This window comes from Ovis canadensis, chromosome 4 (genome assembly GCF_042477335.2).
Source record: "Ovis canadensis isolate MfBH-ARS-UI-01 breed Bighorn chromosome 4, ARS-UI_OviCan_v2, whole genome shotgun sequence".
Taxonomy (NCBI): domain Eukaryota; kingdom Metazoa; phylum Chordata; class Mammalia; order Artiodactyla; family Bovidae; genus Ovis; species Ovis canadensis.
Genome location: NC_091248.1, coordinates 68,371,055 through 68,393,940, shown reverse-complemented (window position 1 = coordinate 68,393,940; position 22,886 = coordinate 68,371,055). Strand labels below are relative to the sequence as shown.

Here is a 22,886-nt window from a genome sequence, read left to right as displayed (position 1 = left end):
ACAAGTTCCAAACTTTAAATCATATCACTTCATGTGTACTGTCTCTTAGAGCTCGCCAGCATTTTTATCCCATATCCCAATTAGTGAACTGAGCTGAACTGAGGCCTGAGTCTTAATCCTCAAAAAAGTTTCCTGTCAAGATTATGTATACTATTGTACAAATATATGTGAATATTAGAAAATAAATATATAAATACACATTGAAAAGAATGAGATAAAAATAAGTCAAAAATAGATCTTTTAATACTTTGTTCTACTGCCTCAGTAGATATTTTTGTCCCATCATCCTGGACTTCTCTCTAGGGATTTCAGCATTTTTATGGAATAATAAGGAAAGAAGTCCCTAATTTTCACATGATCTGTGAAAGTTGTAAGATCTGTCATCTTGTAAGTTGGTATTTTGAAATCTGGATTATCCTTTCTCATAGAAACAGAATGATAAATTATGTTTAGCTCAATAATCTCAAAAATATGGTTGAAAATTTTATTAAATGTTATTATAGAGAACGTACTCTTAATGATACTGGCAACCACATACAGGTAATTAAGAAAAAGGTAAGTGAAACATTTTCAGTACAGGTGCTTTAGAGAATAGGCTTAACTGGAAAACTATAAGAAACCTTGTCTAGATTTGGAAGAGGATTTGGGGGCATTTCAAGCACTGTAGACCTTATGCTCCAAATCCTTTTTCACTTAAAAAAACTAATGTTCATTTTGTAAGTTTAGAGAAATGCAAGCCTTATCAGCTTGACATAGTCATGTTCCCTCTGCTAAGAAAAGAAAATCAAATGCATAAGAGAAGGAGTAACTGGGAGAAACCTAAGAAGGGAGGGAGGAAGGAAGTGGTTAAATGATTATGACTATAAATTTAAGAAAATGTTTGGAGAGCTTAAATTGTTTGAGCTGAGAACTGCAAATAAAGTTCTAAGGGACACTGCAGTATGAACTGAGCTGGATGGGACTGTGTTAAGGAAGAAGATGATGGCACAAAATCTTGAGATAGGCAGGGAGCACTGTTGACTTTGAAGTAGGTTCTAGTACATATTTGTGGAATAAATGATTGGGTTAAATGGAGGGCTTGGTTGCTGTCCAGAACAAGTGTGAGTCATGGCAGCAAATGGCAAAGAATAGAAATAGTTTGGGGGTCAGGATGGAGGATAGGAATAGGGAAAGCATTTATTAATATACATTGTGTTTGTAATTCCGGGTAATTTCATAGCAATTTTCTTCCCTACCATACCCTTTTTGTTTGTCCTCACAGGGTTTATTTCTGCCTTACTCAGGTGCTCTGTGAATGTTCTGTTTTATTTATATATATTTATATATATATATATATGCATACACAATATATATAAATAGAGATGATGCTTTGTGACAGATACAGAGAGAAAAATATTGATGAATGAAATATGGGGCTTGCAGTATATTGGAGAAATACATTTACACATACTTATAAAGAAGATGGAAAGAGGCTATAGAGACACACAAAGAAAGTGATGGCAAACAACGTGGGAGAGAGGTAGCATCTCTATCTGGGGCATTTGGAAAACTCAAAACTTATGATATGAGTTGGACCAAGAATCATGGTCAAACTCCACAAGGTTTGTGGAGATAGATATGAAGAGCAAGGTCTGTTACAAAATGTGGAGGACTTCACTAAGAGCATTGTTTGAGCTCTATTAAGGAGTTGAAAATAAGGTAAAGTTGTAAAGATAAGTTAAAATAATTTTGAGGAGGTCCTTGATTCTCCTGAGAGGAATTTGTATATCCTTTCTGTAGGCAGTAGTGAGCTATTGAAAGTTCTTGGTAAGGGTAAGGATAGGAACAAATTGGTGTTTTTAGAAAATAAATCTGGTGGCAGTTCAGAGGATGATTTTGAATGGAGACGCAAGAGTGCAGGTCATGACTCTGCGGAAAGAGTCTACAATAGCCCAACAAAAGATGAGAGGAGGACCAGTGGGAGTGGAATTGAGACTATGGATTTAAGAACAATAGCAAAAGTAGGACAGTGCTCTACCTTGCTGTGAGAGAATGTTGAGGGCATTGATTTTCACTTACTCATTTTTGAATCTCCTAAAACTAGGCACAGTGTCCAATTTTGTTCAATGGCGTTTGTGTGGTTGGGCAAAATACTTAATATGGGAGGTGGTGGAAAGACAGAAATTTAAGGTAATTCATAGGTTTGCTTTGTGACCTGAGTGGAAACATAGGAGGAGTTGAGTCTTTTTTTGATCATGTTGGTTCCATGCTAAGCCAGGATCGCCAGTAGGCCACTGAAAAAGAGAATCTGTCACTAGGAGAGTGGTGAGGGTCAGGCTTACAGACTTAGAGTTTACCACCAAGTAGCTGATGGATGGGCACAAGAGTGAGAGAGGGTATTCGAGGACCAGATTTAGGGGGATGGCTACCCTTTTGAGAGAAGAAGGAAAAGAATACAGTGAGTGAGTTTATAGGATTGGTCACAGAAATGTTAGATATTTAGGGGCCATGGAAGATGAGAAGAGCTGTAGTTTGTTAGAAGCAGGATGTAGAGAGGGCTGCTTTTGGATGGGGAATTTTGAGCATGTCCATCACACACTAATGGAAAGAAAGCTACGGGATAGAAGGGAAAAAGATGAAAGAGCCTGGGGTGGGACCGCGGTGCAGTGGGTGTTTGTAATTGAAAGAGTAAAATCCTGGGAAGGAAGGAGATGATAAGACTAGTCTTGGAAAGTTGGGAATGTTCCCCTTTGAGATGGGGATAGGAGACAAGGATGAGTGATCATCTAGAGAAAATTTCATATGAGTAAGAGATTATTGAAGGCCTCGATGTTCTCAGAAAAATAGATGTAACATTTGCTGAGAGCAAGTTGGGGTTAGGATGAGTCAAGAAATTTGAGATGTGTGGAAAGGATTGGGAAGGATTCAAGAGGGAGCCCATCTGGGGCGAACAAAAGGATTGCTCAGTAACACTGAGAGCTTAACAAAGAATGAATGGCATGAATTTTTAGTGGACACGGTCAGCATGGTTGATTGCCTTTCTCAGCAAGAAGCATTTGGGACCTTGGGAACAGAAGCAGATAGAATGGATTTTTGGATTTGGCTTAGGGTTGGAGACTGGCAGAATGAAAGCAGTGGGAGTAGGGGCAAGGGAGGAGTATCAGGCCTGTGTGGGAAGAGTGTGTTTGTACTAACTGGTCCTGTGTTCCAGGCTATATGGGGAGCTGGAGAGACCAAAAGTACAATTAACAGGCTATGATTTCTGGTCAGCAAGAGTCATGCCTGTTGTCCTTGTTCAGTCAGTTTGCATACAAGGATTTAACATATATAATTGAGTGACCTTTACAGGGCTAGTGGGGAATCTGTGGAATTTTTGGGTGTGTAAGAGCCTTTCCTGTTTCTTTGAACCTTGTTTCCTGGATCATGTTGGGTTGATTTCATGGAAAGGTCTAATAACAGTGTGCAATTACTTTACTAGCATTATATTTTTGTAATAAAAGATTTGGGGGAAAAGGAAACATTAATTGCCACAATCTAAGAGGCCATTTGCAAGTGGAAAATTAGTTAGAACAACAGCAAACAGAAGAGGGAAACAATTCAACCAAATTGTTTTTCTGAGTTAATTTAAGTATTCCACCCTATAAAGGCGTGGGATATGATTTTTATGTTTCTATTCCTAAAAGTCTTTATTCAGTTTTTATTAAGGGGAGATCGATTCTGCACTGGGTAGAGTCTAGATGTTTACATAGTTGAATTTTGCTGCAGCCCTTCCTACTGTCTTGATCAGTCCTGTGTTTTGGATGATTCTCTCTCATAACCTTTTTCTCTCTCATCTTTTGCCCCCTCTCCTCTCTCTTGCCATTAACACTGAAGTTTCTTAAGCTTTTAGTATTTTCTTTTTATGTTAGCCTACACATCCTGAAGGAGCTAAGGTTTCTACTGTAACTTTTGGAAATTGAGTTGTATTTTATAGATTCTAGTTGCTTAGAGTTCACTAAGCAGGAACTATGAAAAGAGTTATTTTAACATTAATTTCATTTGTGGTTTCTGCTTGCAGTCCACTTCTGTTTTCAGATTCACACCCACATGATCTGAAGTAAGATGATTCATATGCATGTGCTTTTATGCCTGATTTTTAAGTATGGTTTCAGGAATAAAGTCTGAAATACATTTTCTTGCTAGCACAATATATCTTACCAAATATATCAACATATTTAAACTGGGAAACTTATGAACAACTATTTCCTTTGTGCCTGCCTGAGACAATTGAGAATGTGTAACACACGTTCTGCCCAGAGAGAACTTGTGAGCTAAGTGAGAGAGAGGATGAGGTGTGTGTGTGCACCAAATCCCTTGTCTGAATGTCAGTTCAAGATAACGACAAGAGCCCTGTGACAGATTAGTTTACGGCCAGTTGTAGGGCGACCGGCTCAGTTCTGGAGCTTCTGGAGGTTAAGAGAATCTCAGGATAGCAAGGGGTCAGTCTTGTCTGAATTAGGTTGTGAGTGATCCGAGCTGAAGAAGACACAGTTTGTAGGTCTTTTTGGTTTGGACTGTGCAGAGTTGAGCACTAAAAATGAGGCACCTTGTGGTTGGGCAGGTGACACACCCCCTGAAGGCAGATGGCAGAGGACAAGGGAACCAATTTCCTCTCCTTACTTTCTCTACTCATAGAACCAGTTCACCTGCTTTTTTCATGGTGAATCAGCCTTTAATCTTCTGGGTCTTTATGCATATAGACCTACTTTGTTCTTATTTTTCACGTCACATCACCCAAGCAGCATGCAGAACTTCAGGACGATTTTCTGAGATTTTATTCTCTATTTCTTACTGAGATACAAGCTGAAATTATTGAACATGGGAAAGGTGTAGGAATTTGCAACATTAATATATGTACAATGTTAAAATAACTCTGTCAGGTTTTCACTCATATGGAGAATGAATTTAATTCTTACTGAGCCAAAGGTCCATCCAGTCAAGACCATGGTTTTTCCAGTGGCCATGTATGGATGTGAGAGTTGGACTGTGAAGACAGCTGAGCGCTGAAGAATTGATGCTTTTGAACTGTGGTGTTGGAGAAGACTCTTGAGAGTCCCTTGGACTGCAAGGATATCCAACCAGTCCATCCTAAAGGAGACCAGTCCGGGGTGTTCTAAAGCTGAAACTCCAATACTTTGGCCACCTCATGTGAAGAGTTGACTCATTGGAAAAGACCCTGATGCTGGGAGGGATTGGGGGCAGGAGGAGAAGGGGACGACAGAGGATGAGATGGCTGGATGGCATCACCGACTCGATGGACATGAGTGTGAGTGAACTCTGGGAGTTGGTGATGGACAGGGAGCCCTGACGTGCTGCAATTCATGGGGTTGCATGAGTCAGACACAACTGAGCAACTGAACTGAACTGAAACTGAGCCAAGGAGTAAAATATTCAATCTTTATTTTAGAAAAGGATTTCTATTTAGAAGAGAAAATGAGGATAGGCCCTGGTGGTGGATATAGGCAAGAAAGTATAGATTTAAGAGAAATTGCGAGCTATAACTTACTAGCAGGTTCTAGCAATTGATTGTTGGGAAAGGGACAATAAGGAGAAAATAGAGAACTGACAGTGATTCTGTGAATACCATTGACCAATGTACAAGCTACAGTTGGGGAAACAGGCAGGGACAGAAGAAAAGTGGAAATGTTAAGTCTGAATTGCTAAAGGTATATTGCTGTAGAGTTAAAACTTCAAATCTGTAGGTAAAGATAGGAAGTGGGGTGAAGATAATGGATCTATAAGTTATCCTCCTGGAGGTGACTAAAACTGGAAGTTAATGAGATTGTAGAAATTATAAAGCCAGATTGGGTTGGTGGTTTTAAAGGAGAATTCCAAGTAGGCAGTGCCCCAAAGAAATTATCCACAAGACCAGAGGATGTACTGCTGAATTAAATAAGAGGTTTCTGGTTTTCTCCTTTAGGAGAATTACCAGAGAGGAAGCATCTCCCAACTTCTAATTCATATCCATCATTCTGAAGTCTAAGAAATCAATTTCAGTATACTGCAGAGTCTCTCATTATTGTCATATTTGTGGCTTTACCACTATTTGTAATGCTCTTCTCCATCCTCTTTCACTTATTTATTTCAAGATCAGACTCAAATCATAGCTTAGAAATGCCTTTACAGATTAAAGAACTTCTTTGGTTCAGTTTTAACTTCTGTTGGCCTTCATTTTTGTAAATAGTGCTCAATATGAGTTCATACCGTAACCAGAGAGCTTGGGTTAGAATGTTCGTGATAAAATCTGTTGGTATAACTGAGAGGTAACAGAAAAGTTTTAAAAACTATGGCACTTAGAATAATGATGATGCTAAAACACTAAAGATGGGTGTATAACCTTATTTTTTAAAAGGGGAAGAAGGTGAAGTCTTCAATTTCTTTTATAACAGAGTTAATTGCTAAGTAGGGGAACTACTCTAGATGAAATGTCTCTGGATTTCAGCAGTCATTAAGGCAAATTCTTTCAGGATAACTTTTTAGATAACAGTAAAAAGATTAAAAAGTAAAAAGAGTAAAAAGATGGTGACTGCAGCCATGAAATTAAAAGACACTTACTCCTTGGAGGAAAAGTTATGACCAACCTAGATAGCATATTAAAAAGCAGAGACATTACTTTGTCAACAAAGGTCCGTCTAGTCAAGGCTATGGTTTTTCCAGTGGTCATGTATGGATGTGAGAGTTGGACTATAAAGAAAGCTGAGTGCCAAAGAATTGATGCTTTTGAACTGTGGTGTTGGAGAAGATTCTTGAGAGTCCCTTGGACTGCAAGGAGATCCAACCAGTCCATCCTAAAGGAAATGAGTCTTGAATATTCATTGGAAGGACTGATACTGAAGCTGAAACTCCAATACTTTAGCTGACTCATTTGAAAAGACCTTGATGCTGGGAAAGATTGAGGGTGGGAGGAGAAGGGGATGACAGAGGATGAGATGATTGGATGGCATCACCGACTCAATGGACATGAGTTTGAGTAAACTCCAGGAGTTGGTGATGGACAGGGAGGGCTGGTATGCTGCAGTCATGTGATCGCAAAGAGTCAGACACGACTGAGTGACTGAACTGAACTGAAAAAGATTATCATGCTTATAAAAGTAGATTGAATATGGAGGCTCTGTCACATGGAGGAAGGATTAGACTTTGATGGCAAAGAACAAAATACTATAAATCAGTGGAAATTATAAGTCAATTTTAGACGATTTGGGGGAAGTCTTTGAATACTTAAGAAGTCCTGACTTGAAGTAAGCTATATCTTCTGAGGCCGTTTCCCTGTCTCTGGAATTATTCATGCCTGCTCTCCTTGCCTTCATTATGGGATGCTGGATGTTGATGTTTTGAACTGAATTTATGTTATCCTGTTGGGTTAAGAGATCTTTATGAGCCTGTGTAACTCAAAATTCTGTGAGCCTTATGAATGTTTGGCTTTAATATGGGTGAATTTGCTGGTAGGAAGAACATTATTGAACTTGTATTTGAAGATGCAGGAGTCTGGGGTCAGTTATCCTGACAATACATTTTTAGGATGAGGAACTTTAGATTGTGATGTAAAAGGTGCAGCAGAGTAAGATGACTGAGGACATGTGTCCTGGTGCCCTGTGTCAGCTTGCGTTTTTCTAACATCTGCACTACTTTTTTTTTTTTTTTTTTATGGAAAGTGCCTAATTCTTCTTACCCCTCATTTATTTAGAGCCCTGATTGTTGAGATATTAGTTTGCACTATTGCTGCAGTTTGCACCTATTTGCATATTTGTATTCAATTGCGTATTCATATAATTTTAAAATTGTTCTCTGATTTGCTGTGTATAAAACATTGTTCTCTACCCACCCCAACTAAACTAGTTGAGTCAGTGTCATTTTTCTCATTCTTTCAAATCTAAACACACCATAAGCTTCTAACTGCATAAGAAGCCCTTTGAAGGAATGAATTTAGCTTTTGCCAAGAAGTCTTACTATTTTTCAAAATAATGGCAATAACAATTAATTGATTAAATTGATTTAAGCATTTAATTAATTCAATAATAGTATGTCTGATTATATGATAAGTTTTGTATATATATAAAACTAAGAAATTTAATAATATGCTCATTCATCTGCTAAAAATGCTTTGGTTTTAATCTTAAAATGTTTTGGACAATGAAATTTTAATCTGTTTTAGAACATCAGGCAAAGCAGGCAGGTTTTGCAATGTTTCTTAAAGGTCATTAAGCTTAAGGGATTATTTTTTCTTTTTTCTTTATTTGGATCAGTGAAGAAGTGAAATTCCAGAGCCTCAGGTCTTCCTGAAAGCTGCCTTATCTTTGGTTTTTAAAGGTTACATTTGTAAAATATTTGTAGATTTCCACATTGTCGTAGCCTCTGGGAAATAGAGACCCAGATTAAAAAAAATTTTTTTTTTACTTTTCCCAAACATTTTAGTTTCAGATTATTTAAGATTTCATAATCCAGAATACACATAGGTAATCTGAAATAATGTTGGTATTTGAATGGAAGAGTAAAAATGAAATTGTTTACAGATAAAGGAGATGTGAATATAGATTGCATGGCAGTAAGAATATACATATTATATAGATTTTAAATGATCTCTCATAGGTTAAAATAAAATATTTAATTGAAGTAGATCAGCATGCAGCAGCCCCAAGTTTTATGCATAAAGAAAGCTGCTAATACTCCTTGCTTTAAGAAATAAGTAAATTGTATACTGATTAAGTTTTATACAGTTTTATAAGGATATCTGCCAAGCACCATCATTTATACTAGTCTTCCACAAAATATACATATTAAGTACATATAAGTAGATTTGATGATTGGTTTATGTATTTATGCCTACCTATGTCTAGTTCAAGAGAATATTTAAGGTAACCTATAAAAGTACTTTAAAATACATATTTATATAATATATAAATATATAAAATACACATATATATACACACACAGAATCATGGAAACTAGGAGATCCAAGCCTGAGGGAAAATTGAAATGTACTGGTATAACTGCAGGGTCAAACCCAATGATTCAATTTTATCTGCAAATGTGAGGCAAAAAGAAAGCATTTTCTCTAATATCATTTTCATTGTCCATAAGGAAAAAAAATATATATAGCTTTTCAAAGGAAGAAATAGATTTCCTTATATTCAGTCTGTAAACAGATTTCTAGCTTGGTTTTTATGTAGTGATTACTGAATAGATAGATACTGTCCTCAACACCTCCCTAGGGTTTTAAAAAGGTGCTTATTGTAGTGACACTCAATATAATATTAGTAGCAAGCAATGGCACCCCACTCCAGTACTTTTGCCTGGAAAATCCCATGGACGGAGGAGCCTGGTAGGCTGCAGTCCATGAGGTTGCTAAGAGTCGGACACAACTGAGTGACTTCACTTTCACTTTTCACTTTCATGCATTGGAGAAGGAAATGGCAACCCACTCCAGTGTTCTTGCCTGGAGAATCGCAGGGACAGAGGAGCCTGGTAGGAGGCCCTCTATGGGGTCACACAGAGTCGGACACGACTGAAGCGACTTAGCAGCAGCAGCAGCAGCAAGTGTGAATGAGCCCTTATTATATACCAGACATTCTACTTTCCAGGCATGGTTCCATTTCTTTCCACATCTACCTTCTGATATAGGGACTGGTGTTATTACCATTTTAAAGATAAAGAATCTGACAAAGATTACGAAAATTGCCCAGGATCCATGTAGTTAGTGGTGGACCCAGGTCCCTTGATTTCAGATTCTGTGCTCTTAAACATTTTTCCAGTAAAATGTACAGTGTAAGGATAGTATTTCTGTCCCTGAGAACCTGAGTCTTTTTTATTTATCATTTGTTCTTATTCATTGAGTTGTGCATGCGTGCTTAGTGCTGTCTGACTCTGCGGCACGTCAGACTATAGTCCTCCAGGCTCCTCTGTCCATGGGATTTTCCAAGCAAGAGTATTGGAGTGGTTGCCATTTCCTCCTCCAGGGGATCTTCCTGACCCAGGAATCAAACCCATGTCTCCTGCATATCCTGCATTGACAGGCAGATTCTGTTTATTAAGAAAGATTCAAATATCTGGACTTTGAGACAGTATTGTCTCTTTCTTGGAAAACGATGATGCGTGAACAGTATTGTACATGTTTTAAAAGTTCATTAGGTAACTTTGACAAGCTCATTTCATCCTGGAAACAGATTACAACATTACTAGATTCTTTTCTTACTCTTATTTGTTAAAACCATGTATCTGTTCAGATAATAAATATGCTTAACTACAAACTAATGAAAAAAAAAACCCCTCATGAATAGTTTGAATGATTGTCTTATAGATGTGAGTTTATTATTTCTATCTACAATGGGCAGAACTAGAAGTAGTTAAAGATCACTTGATGGCATATTTATGCTTAAAATAAAGAACCATTTACTACTAACTCAGACTGACAAAGAGTAGAATATGATCCCTTATGAGGTACCATTCCTTGGAATTTTGGAGAAAGGCTGAGCATTACAATGGGCTTTCTACCCTGGAAGAGATATGAAATTAGCTAATGGGTTCTGAAGATGAAATAAACAAAACATGTTAATGTCCTTTGAAAATTGCTAATACTGTAAATATAAAATTCATTAACTTATTCTTTCAACAAAAGGAAGCATTTTCTTCTTTTTTACTTATTTAACAACTACATATCAGCTGAATGGTTGTTAATATGGCATATATTATATTTTACATATATTATTATCCAGTGTACTCTTTTATACATTTAGATTGTTTTCTCTTATTAATCACTATTAAGTTATTTTATTCCCCAACTGTCTGAGATAAGTAAAACTCTCAAGTTTTAAAAATTAGATAGTGCCAACTAGGCAAAATATTATAAAATTTTACATCAAATGGAAATTCTATTTACCTGAATCTCATATCCTTTAGCCAGAATAATCAAGATTGGAGAGAGATTGCTTCTCACCATTCACGCCTTTCTTTAGAAAAATAAAAAATAGAGTATTGATCCTGTCAGATAGTCATTTCTGAGTAGGACATATTATATTTAAATTGATCCTTTAGAATTCTTACCTTTTTCCTTTGTTTGGCATAATTTATGCTCATCATTTTCTTTGAAAATTAATTCAAACCCAGGGCTTTACAGAATTTTTCTATGATTTTTCTCTTCTCCATTCTAAACACCCTACAGTTTGTGTGTATATGAAGTTTTGGCTCAATTATTTAGCCTTTGTGCAGACTCAGAGTTACAGACAGCAAAGATCTCTGCAGCCATCCAGCCCAATGCCCTCATTTCTGGATGAAGAGAATGAGGCCGAGCCCCAGACACACAGCTGGTCAGTCTTTGACCGAGAATTAGGACCCAGGGCAGTTTTCATTCTCTTCTGTTTTGTAGTTGCTTGATTATTTTGTGTGTGTGTTTGGTCTCCCCAGCTAGAGGATTCATTATCAAGGAGCAAGCTTTTCCCCCTCATCCGCTGACTCTTCTGTGTTTCCCTCTTTGGCATGGGCAAGGGAGAATGTGTGGGAGCTAGCCTCTTGGCAGCAGATGCCAGTGGTGTATGACTGTCCTTTGCTTTAGTGATATTTTTAAAGTGTCTTCAACTTTTGTATTAACATCTAAAACATACTTCTTAATGTTCAACTATTAGTAGGACTGTTTAGTGTTATGTGTAGTAATTTAGGTTTTGTATTCTCAGTGTTGTCCTAACATAAGGATGGAACTAAATCCCTCTATATTAGTGATATGATAAAATTGTATTTTCTGATAACTTGGAATACTGTGACAAGGGGATGAGAAGCAAGGCCTATATCTCAGTATTTGATGGGCTTTTCTAAGTTTTCTCTAAATTTTACAGTACAGAAGGGCTTCCCTGGTGGCTTGGATGGTAAAGGATCTGCCTGCAATTCAGGAGACCTGTGTTCAATCCCTGGGTTGGGAAGCTCCCCTGGAGAAGGATTCCCTCTTCTGGCAACCCACTCCAGTATTCTTGCCTGCAGAATTCCATGGACTGAAGAGCCTGGCAGGCTAAGTTCGTGGAGTCATGAAGAGTTGGACACAGCTGAGCAACTAACACTTTCTAAGTTTTCTCTAAATTGTATAGTACCAAAGAGCTTACCTGAAACAGTCCTCTTCAAATCTGGCCATATATGATGGTGACACCCTCCTTTCTCCATATCACCCAAATTGGGACCCCAAAGTTGGGACTTGTGCATCTTTATGTTAAACGTGGTCTACAGTAGAGAGCCAGTGGCTTGGAAGAACAGCATGATTGACATGATGAAGATGCCCTTTTAAGAGAAATTTACTAAGTTTGGAAAGAGTGCTTGTATATATATAGTCGGGGAGGAAATGATGTATATACAGAAACCTGTAGAAAGATTGATTTTATGCTTCATTGAAATTATTTGATTGCCTTTGACATCATATCAAACATTTCTTTGTCAAATCTTTGTGGGCCTGTCATATCTTTCAGGCCCAAATAGCAGTTGAATTGCACCTACAAACCTTCATAAAGCTTGAAAGGAATCAGTTAAACAAGGACAATGGCTTCTGCTGCTGTATTTCAGAAGTGACAGACAACGTAAACAGATAATAGAAATCCATTATTAGAAACTGCTATTTTTCCTCTTAATGAGTAGTGGCTGACCCAAACCTATTAAAAGTTGTAATAAGAGTGGTTGGACATCATGGTGCCCATTTTGCAGTAATCAGTTAAATCTCATTCTCTCTCAGTGCATTTATTCAATATTAGATACAACTGTACACTATTTATGTGGCTGCCATATTTGTATTTCATTAAATATTAAAGATGTGTTGATAAAATAAAAATAGATATGTTAAAAAAACACAAAATAGTCAAGTAGTCACAGAAGTTTATGAGTGAAGAATTGGCGAGTCAGTTTAAATTTGGAGTTTTTTCTGAGTCTTGCTTTGGTTCTGAGTGTTAAGGATCGTAGCAAAAGCCTGAGACCATTTAGTTTTCAAAGTAGGCAACTCATGATTGTAATTTAATAGTAGTTACATAGTTATCATTTCTTGAAGGTAATGAGACAGAGAATGATAATTTTCCTTTTCTCTTTCAACTTGAGAAGGACTCTAGAGATCATGTAATTCTAGAATTTCACAGATAAGGAAACTTAAAAAAAAAAAAGATAACTGTCTCAGTAAATATTCAGAGCAGGAGGAGCTTTGTTTTCTTCTTAGCAGTGGGTCACTACTAAAATTGTGTGTGTACGAGCCACATGACATTTTCATTTAGTCAATGGAGAGTTGAGAGGGTCTGTGTTTAGCACTTGAATATTGGACATGATTCAAATGTGAGTCAAGTGTGTCTAGAGGCTTTATTCATACCTATTTTCTTTTAGTCAGCATTGCTTCATAATGCCCTGGTTTCATGAATTAATTTTAATGGAATTAAACTTGAACAGCTCAAAATTATATAATTAATTTCATTCAGCTTCAATTAGAGTTACTAATTGAATCAAGCCTACTAGCATGACACCTGGCGGCAGTCAGCTACATAACAGTCGCAGCAAGAATGTAGGACTCTGCTGAGGAGAGAGTTCCTGTGTAGAGCTATTAGAAAAATCTTTGCTATTGATCATCTCAGAAAGGCCTTGGGTTGACGGTAGCAGTGGAAAGATTTCAGAAGTTGTTTAAAAAAGTCAAGATTTTAATTGAAACGAATACACACATCTCAGGAAGGTTACATTTTTCCCTAGGATAATGCTGAGTAAATGCTGCATAAATCTAGAACATGTTGGTTTAGTATGGTTCTAATTTATATTTTACTGCTATCTGAATACGGTTTTGCTTTCTAAAAATATTTAGCATTGGAGACCCAATTTTTTTAAATTCAGAAATCTAAGCCTCTAGACTTATTCCTGAGTGTCCATCTATTTTCATGTGTTGAAATGTGTTTTATGGCAGAACTTTTCAATTGTGAAATCCCCATGGTACAGGAGAAATTTCTGCATGTGCAGAACTTTTTTTTTTCCTTCCACTGGAAATGTTAATACAGTTGACTAACAACTTCTGTTTGAATCTCTTTCCTTTCCTTGCTTCCATGGCTTGACATCATCTAGTTTTTCTTCCTTCTCTGATTCCTTTCTGATTGTATAGAACCCTCCTGATACTCTTCTTTTCATAGGCTTACAGTTTTGGTGAGCCTATTCATTTGAATGACTTCAGCAGTCAAGTTTAGGAAGATAACTGTTTCAGCTATAACTTTGTGACTTGCAGATGTTCAAAATTAACTCATCCACTAGACTTGGTTGGGCTACAGTCCATGAAGGTTGGGATGTGTTTTGTAATTGATTGTATATTCAACTGCATAATACAGTGCCCAAATATAAACTATATACAAATATATATTTTTATTTTTTAAAAAATATTAAAAGTATAGTTGATTTATAATGTTGTGTTAATTTCTGCTGTGCCGATGTGGTCAGTCGTGGCCGACTCTTTGTGATCCTATGGACTGTAGCCCACCATGTTCCTCTGTCCATGGAATTTTCCAGGCAAGAATACTGGAGTGGGTTGCTATTTCCTTTTTCAAATTTCTGCTGTAAAGCAGAGTGATTCAGTTATACATAGATACATATACAAATATAAATTATTTTCCTGATCTCTGGGTTTTCCCAGTCAAATCCATCCTAAGACAGTCATCTCCAGCTATCATCTTCTTTGACAGTCTGTGAATCCTCTAATTATTTTATCACAGTTACCTCCTTTCCCATCTTCTTATCCAGTTGACAAAACTTTCATCAGTCTCTCTTTTAGTTTCCCTTACTCTGTTCTCCCTGTTAGATGCATCCGTCCTCCAGTGACTCTTAAGGATTTAAGGACAGTTGAATCACCTGGGTCTCCCACCCCCAAATTAAAGTAGAATTTTAGGTTATAAGGCCCAGGAAGCTATTTTTTAAGAAGTCCCCTGAGTGAGTTAGAGTACTGTCAGGATTGAGAACCTCTGGTGTATATACGTTTGTTCATTTCCCCTATATGTGGCTTTGATTAGACAGTTCATAAAGCTACCATGGCTACTGTTACTTTTTTATCTTACTTTGAAATTAGGTCCAGATTTTTCACCTTGCCATGCAAATCCATAGCATGTCCCTGTTCAAACTTTCACAATCTTATTTCCTAATATCCCTCTTTAAGTAGTTCACAGTGCAGAAAATTTGAACTTTTGCCTACGTGTCTGCTTTTGGTGTTTGCCCTGCAATTCTTTCACTTGGAATGGCTTTTCTCTCATCTCTACTTTGAGAATTCCTGCTGATCTTAAAGATTATCCAACATGCACCATTTTGTATCATGCTTTTCTTGAGCTCTGAATTCTGATGCGTATCTTCTTACTTTGAATGTCTTTAGTGCCCTAGACCTCTTGTAACATTCATTTACCCTTGTGTTATAGTCAGCTTTTTGCTTAAGTTATGTTCCCGATGAGACATTACTTTACCTTACTCATTGGCTTCCTCCCTGGAGAACCCATAAACTCACATATAAATCTCGCATTATCTTTGATGCTTTCCCTGCCACCCTTGCCCTCTACATGTATGGGCTCAGTTCCATCCTTGATAGAACTGTTACACATTTTTCTATCATGGCAGATCATTTGCTATGTTTTGATGACCTGTTTACAGTAATCTTAACAGACAATTTTTACAATAAAACGTTTCTTCAGTGCTGGTCCTAAAGTGCATGTGTGTGTGCTAAGATGCTTCAACCCTATGGGCTGTAGACTATCAGGCTTCTCTGTGCAAGGGATTCTCCAAGCAAGAATACTGGAGTGGATTGCCATGCCCTCCTCCAGAGGATCTTCCCAACCCAGGGACCAAACCTGTGTTTCTTAAGTCTCCTGCATTGGCAAGGCATGTTCTCTACCACTAGTGCTGTGTCTGGAGTGCAGTCATAGAGTAGATGCTAGTAAATCTCTATTGAGTCAATAACATATGCAATGGTTAGTAGAGATATTGCTCCCATTACTTTTAATTATGGCAGATTTATAGAAACATTTTGGGGAAAACATCTATAAAAATGAAAACAGAAAAATATGTGACATCTAATGATAATGCATTTTTTTTTAATTTAGAAAAATGTGATAAAGAAAATACTGAGAGAGAGATAACTCAAGCTACCGATAGCTGCTTCACACATGGAGAGATGCAGGACCAGCCCATGTGGGGAAATTGTTCGGATGATGAACTCATCAGAAGTAAGTATTTTTGGAGAAAATTGGAGTGATTCAGGGACATGACTATAATAATATGCTCTCAGTTAATCATCTCATATAATTCTGCTAGAAATCTGTAAATCAGCAACTTACCTGAAAGTGTTTTTCATGAGTCTTTTAACATATAGAAGTAAAGCAGAGTATGAATAATACTGTCTGCTGGCTTTCATCCTGTCTTTAAAAAGGAAGTATTAAACTGAAAATTTTGGACTCCATTCTCAGAGAGATTTAGACAAAACTAAATTCCTTCTTGAGTAACAACTAAGTAGAAGTTGGACAATTCTACGTATAAACAGACAGTGAAACTAAAAAGATAAAGATGAGGTAGAGGACAGTGAGTAGTATTTTGGTAACACCATGTGGTCCCTGTTCTGGCCAAATGATTCCAAACTGTTTTTTCACAGTTAACACTTTTATCACTACTTAGCTTCTTTTTATTCTCTTCCTCTTCTTAAAATTGCTCTGTAGAATATGTAATAAGCTTTGGTTTAGTTTTGTTTTACTCTGGGAATGCCCAGAAACACCAGTATCTCTTAAGTGCTATTCAGAATCCATGTTGATGGCAGGTTGTGCTTGTTCTGGCCGCTAAATTCCCCCTGGTGGATTCAATATGAATTTGCCATAGAGTGAAAGATTCTCTGTAGTGAACGTATATATAGAAAGAACATCACTGTGCTGTGCCATGCCTGGATGGCCTTAGGAGTGCTACATCTGAAATTATCATTTATGGTAACCAAATTATCCATGTCACTTTTCAGCTTTTCAGAGAAGACAGAGGAAAAGTTTTATTCTGGGAATCAAGTGTTACTTTTTTTTGTTTTTAATTTAATTCTTCAGTTCAGACAACTCTATAATATTGAAACTTTTTTGTGTTACTTATTACATTTACTTTGAATAATAGAAACCAAACAGAGAAAAGCAGGTAGAAGGAAAAAGCCAACTTTGTAGAAGAAAAAAATAATAATAAAAACACTATAGAAGGAGACTTAAAGTTTTCAAGCAAAAAGCTCTAAAAGTGACTGTGTTTTAGTTTAATTTTAGAACTATTTTGGTTTTTTACACTTTTCTACTGGGGAATGGAATAGAAAGGAAGTGAAACTCAGAAATTAGGAGCAAGATTTATTCAGCTTTCTCCAAAAAATCAAAAAATATATATATATTTCAAGTAAATATTTATCTCCAAAACATATATTGTCATCTTCTTTCTAAATGTTGACACTGCTATTATGAAACTTAAGGGTTTGTGAGATACTAGCATATTTTATCTGTGATCTTTCAGCAAGCAGAGAGCATGAGACAGGGTCTTACAGACAATTTTAACTTTACCTTTTGGGAGGTATGATTGTTTGCTTATTTTTTTCCCCCCATATTCATAGAATTTATGTGTTTCATTAATTGATTTATTTTTACCAATTTCCCTTCCCAAGGCCCACACTTGGAAAAACATGAATAAGAACTCTTAGGACAAAAACTAAAATATAACCACCATTGCATAAGGATATGGAGAGTCATGTCGTATTAAAAAACTTTAGTGCTATTTGATGAAACTCATTTTAGCCACAGAACTCACATCATTAAAGTGAATGGATTTAAAACTTACTCCTGTCTCTTGTCTGGATTGATTATGGACAGTGATAAATATTGTAAAGTGCATGAAATAGTTTTTTTATTGAGATAATGATGCAGCCTGTATTGTGGGGTACTGGAGTACTTGGGAACAACTGTCTAGGTACACACACTAATATACACTGAAAGAATCCAGAGAGAGAGATTTATTACCTCCTTTGAGAGAGTGGCTGGGAAAATTGACAGATGAATGGATATCAGATGATAATGGCCAAAGACAGTAATGCTGCTCTTGCTCAAAACATAAGTTGCCGAGAATTTCCACATATTTGTGGGTGACTTTGGATTATGAATTCTGATGACAGATTTCAGAAACTACATTTTTGTTATTTTCCCAGTCACACTTCTCTAGACAAAGGCTACTCTGTTGGGTCTACAGAAAAATTTGATATGTGGATTTTCCAAAATGGAACACTTTATGTCATCTTTAAAACCAACTCAAGTCTGGATAGCATCTGCAAGTTTGATAATCTGATAGCTTTTGCTGTTCCAACTCCCAGACACTAAAGTCTGCTAAGCTAGCCTGACTTTCCATCTTTGGCTTTCCCCATTGAGTCCTTGGCTGTCTCTGCATCATTTAGCGTCTGTCTCTCTTAACCCTGCAGTTAGAGAGATGTGTGTTTTCCTCTTACTTCAGCATCTAGAGCATTTCTGGGGGCCTAGTGCATCTTTTGTAATAACAATAGCCCTGGAAAGAAGGCTGTGGCTCAGAGCTGCATTGGGCGGGGTGGGGGGTGGGGGGACATCTGCGTGAGTCAGGCCTGGGCTGGCTCCTGTGCCAGGAGTCCTGTGTGGCTCCCTGAGCACCGTGGAAGAGGCGGACAGCTGGCTCTGATGGAACTGATTTTAGTTTCCCACTGTAGTGCGAGGTTGGCTGGATGGAGGGATCATCAGAAAAATAAGGCCGGCTGGGGTGTGGGAACATTTTCAAATGTGCAACCCACTCTTTTTCCAAGCTTCCATGGGACAGTTCAGCTGCATAAGCAAGAAGCAGAGGGGAGTGACTCTGCTGTTGAATGCAATTTCTCTCTATCTATTCTTGAGAGTGGTGAGTGAGGGCTGGCAGCTAACATCTCTGTTGTCCCGGATGCCTGCTGCCTTTTTTGTTGGACATTTAAGGCATAATTTATAGGGGATTGTTAGCTGTCAGTGTGACGAGGCTGTTTTTACTTTTCTGAGAATAACTGGGCTCTGGAAAGTCAAGGGAGTGGCTGCTGTGGAAATTGTATTCTAATTAAAGGGTGTATTCTCAGGCCTCATAAACGAGATCCAAGCTGAGAATAATTTCCAAATTATTCTGTGAACTTTAACCCTGACCTCAGTGGACCACCCACTTGTGGCTCCCACTTGGTGCAAGTTCTACAAAGATTTCCAGCTTTGTGTGCCTTCCCTGGTCCTTCTAGAAAACATCGCAGGTGGCAGACCTGAGGGACTGTGCTCTCAAGGTCTGGATTTCAAGTCAGTTGTCCTTGAGTTGCTAACTTATTAGAATCCTTTCTTGAAGTTATAAATAAAGAGAAGAAATCCATATGGAATGAAACATTTCGAATAAATAGGCCACACACAATCTGGTCAGGGAATGTGCATTGTAGCTCTGTTTCTTATGAAATTTAAATTAAAAAGATATTTCCAACCACTGAAGTTTGTTAAAAAAAGAATCTAAATCAAATCAGTAAAGAATTAAAAACATAAGCAGGTTTTGTGGGAGTTTTGTTTTTTAATAATTTTTTTAATTCTTTTTACAATTTAAAAGACATTTGTATTCTGAGAAAAATATTCTGGTATTTAATTTCTGGAATGGGGCTTCCATTTTAGAATTTGTAAGAGTCTCTTTCTATGGCTAACACTGGCTTTTCCCCTCAGATTGGCATATGTGGGACAGTATATAATTTGGAGCTATGCCTTGTTTTAATAATCACTCGTCCTCTGATTTGGTGGAATAAATGTTGCAGTGAAGTGACATCCTCAATTAATACTAATTTTTCTATTTAACCCATAATATGCATAAACTGATAACAGGCAATAGGCAACATTTCATGTTTTAATTAGACTAGAAAAGGAATAGAAGTAACATTTTGATCTCAGTCTTTGGGGGGATTTCTAAGGTAGGAAGGATTATATCTGTGAGTGTGTGTGCGTGTGTGTTACTGTGCCTATACTCATAGGCATGAGTAAATTTTCCTTTAATTTAGGTCAAATTCTACTATTCTAATTATTTCCTATGGAGAGCTTACATTTTTCTTCTTTCTAAAGTGCCTCAGGTGTCTCAGATTTTTCTAGGTCTTTCTGAAAATTCTTATTACTTAACTTTATCGTTGGACATCACTTTTTACATAAACGTCTCCTAATTCTAAATGCCATTACTTCACTCCAGAAATTTTCCTTAGCTTCCCTTCCGAAATAAATTTCCCATTAAATGAAACTATTTTGCTCAGCTAATTCTCTCCTTTGTGATTTTGTAGAATTCCCATGATCTGAAGCAAACTTAGAATGCTCTACTTAAATGGTAATCCCCATTCTATTTAACCCATTTATTCATTTTGAAGAGGTTTTAGTTCTCATAATAGTAAGCACTTAATTGGTCGTAAAACACAAGCTTCTCTCTCTAATTCACAATTGCCTCCTCTTTACTGAGCTGGTATGTCATGCTTTTTCACTCTTGCTTCTACTTGAAATCCTCCTCTTGGCATCCGCTGAGTTTCCTCACAACATCCAGAGGCTCTGCTGTTAGAGACTCTCATTTCTTTTACCAGCCTTTGCTAACTTATTGCTGATCACCTGTTAATGAATACCATTTCATTACATTAGAGAATGCTTCCTCTATGTAAAATACTGAAAAGCAGAGACTACTCAGGTGTACTATTTATACACTTAGAGCATTTTTAACTTTAAATATAAGGAAAGAAAACTGAGAGGTTTGGATTTAAATCTTTTCAGTGGCACTCATGTTTGAATGCACATCACAGTATTATTTGGTTTTCTTTAGAATTCATTTTATACAGAAGAGGCATAAACAAGCTCTCCTCCCACCTCCCATAAGTACCACCCAATAGGACTGGGGAATATGGCTTTTCTGTTTCATAGTTAATTGGAGATTCTTTCCTGAATACTTCATGCTTCTTCATGTGGGAGTCCACATTGGGAGCAAGTCACGGTGACTTCCACTGTTTAGTCCTCTATTTGTCTCTCAGAAAAATTATCCTTTTCAATATGCAGACCAAATGGTTATGTAGCTACAGTTCAGATGCTTTTAATTGTTGCTATAGAGAGGAATCTTTAACCATCAGTTATTCCAAAACCAACTCATGGTTTGGTTTCAGGGTTGGGTGAATAATCATAAGCCATTTCTGATGGCTCCCCATATATGATGTATTGATCAATGACAGCCATTTTAGACTGTTCTAGAATGGAGCTCAAGTTCCCTGACACACTTTTTCCTAGAGGTGCATTACTCCATGCTCATCTGGGTTCTACCCAAAAAGCTAGGGAGAACCACTGTCCATGTTTTGTTTTAAGTACCTTAGGTTCAGGGTCCTGGAGAGCCACAGAAGCTGAATGCCAGAGTTCAGACCCTGGATGCATCATTGATACTGGCATAGACAAAGTTCCCTAAACTCTCTGAGATTGTATTTCTCATTTTTAGAATGTAGGTACTGATTCTATATACCTCATGCTACTATTTTAAAGGTTATATAAGAAAATGCATATTACATTTTGATTAACACAGAGCTAAGTGGGTAAGCACTCAAGTGAATTTATAAGTTTTTATTATGATTGTTCTTGGGCCCAAGTATCAGTTATAAGGCTTTTTTCTCCACTCTCTGTGATGAGTTATGTGTCCCGACATACTGGATACAGAGACCAGGTTTTTCTGAGACCATTAATACTTATGTCCATGACTGAGGCCAGCACAGTTGCTGGTACATAGTTTATGCTTAATAAATGCTTGATTACTTAAGTGTATTGAATTAATGAGAGGAGGGAAGAGATTCTTTACCCATCTTGCTTCTATTATTTCAGCTTTAAGGTCCTATGATGGACATTCTAAATCATTGCCTTTTTCCTTTTACCCCCTTCTTAGGTAAGCTTCCCAGGTGGCTCAGTGGTAAAGAATCTGCCTGCCGTTGCTAGAGATGCAGGAGACAAGGGTTCTATCCCTAGGTATGGAAGCTCCCCTGGAGAAAGAAATGGCAACCCACTCCAGTATTCTTGCCTGGAGAATTCCATGGGCAGAGGAGCTTGGCGGGCTGCAGTCTATGGAGTGGCGAGTCTGGGACGACTGAACGCACACCCACAGCTGCTCCCTTCTTACTCCCAAGCTACGCCTGGCTCATTTATATTAACTTTCAAGTTCCACAGATGCTCTAATGATGTAAAGCTGTCGAGTCCTAAGTCTGACTGCTGTTCATTGATAAGGCTCTTTTGAAGCCTTCTAAGTGAACTGTGGCAGCGTTATGGATAATGTTTATTGTCTGTAGAGGTGGTTAGGGATGACACTTTGGTTAGAGCCTTTCCCCCTGTTCCTTATTTTTATTGCCTATTTATAAGAAAAAGTCTGAGATTGCTTCAGTTCCCTTCCTTCCTTCATTTTTCCTTCCCTTGCTTTCTCGTTATCTCCCCACCTCCTCCTCTCTCTCCTTTCTCTTTTCTTCTCATATTTCTCTCTGCCCTTCTAAGTTAGTTTTTATGTTTTGTATCTATAAAATATATTTTTTATTATTCTTAGATTCCTATTAATGTTATTTATTACTTCACTTTTCACCTTTATCAAATACCACGATTCATTCAGTTTCCATTTTATATCCTACTGCTCTTTTGTTAATGGAGAAGGCAATGGCACCCCACTCCAGTACTCTTGCCTGGAAAATCCGATGGGTGGAGGAGCCTGGTGGGCTGCAGTCCATGGGGTCGCGAAGAGTCGGACACAGCTGAGCGTCTTCACTTTCACTTTTCACTTTCATGCATTGGAGAAGGACATGGCAGCCCACTCCAGTGTTCTTGCCTGGAGAATCCCAGGGACGGGGGAGCCTGGTGGGCTGCCGT

At 37.5% G+C, this 22,886-nt stretch overlaps 1 protein-coding gene across 4 annotated transcripts in view; it reads left to right on the top strand.

Annotated features, from left to right (window-relative positions):
• The window catches only part of MDFIC (MyoD family inhibitor domain containing), a 96,839-nt gene that overhangs the window by 5,652 nt on the left and 68,301 nt on the right, over positions 1-22,886 (top strand). For all 4 annotated transcript variants that reach the window (XM_069587967.1, XM_069587968.1, XM_069587969.1 and 1 more), the window contains exon 3: positions 16,077-16,199. In XM_069587967.1, coding sequence (XP_069444068.1) covers positions 16,077-16,199 — 123 coding nt within the window. The remainder of the gene's footprint in view (positions 1-16,076; positions 16,200-22,886) is intronic.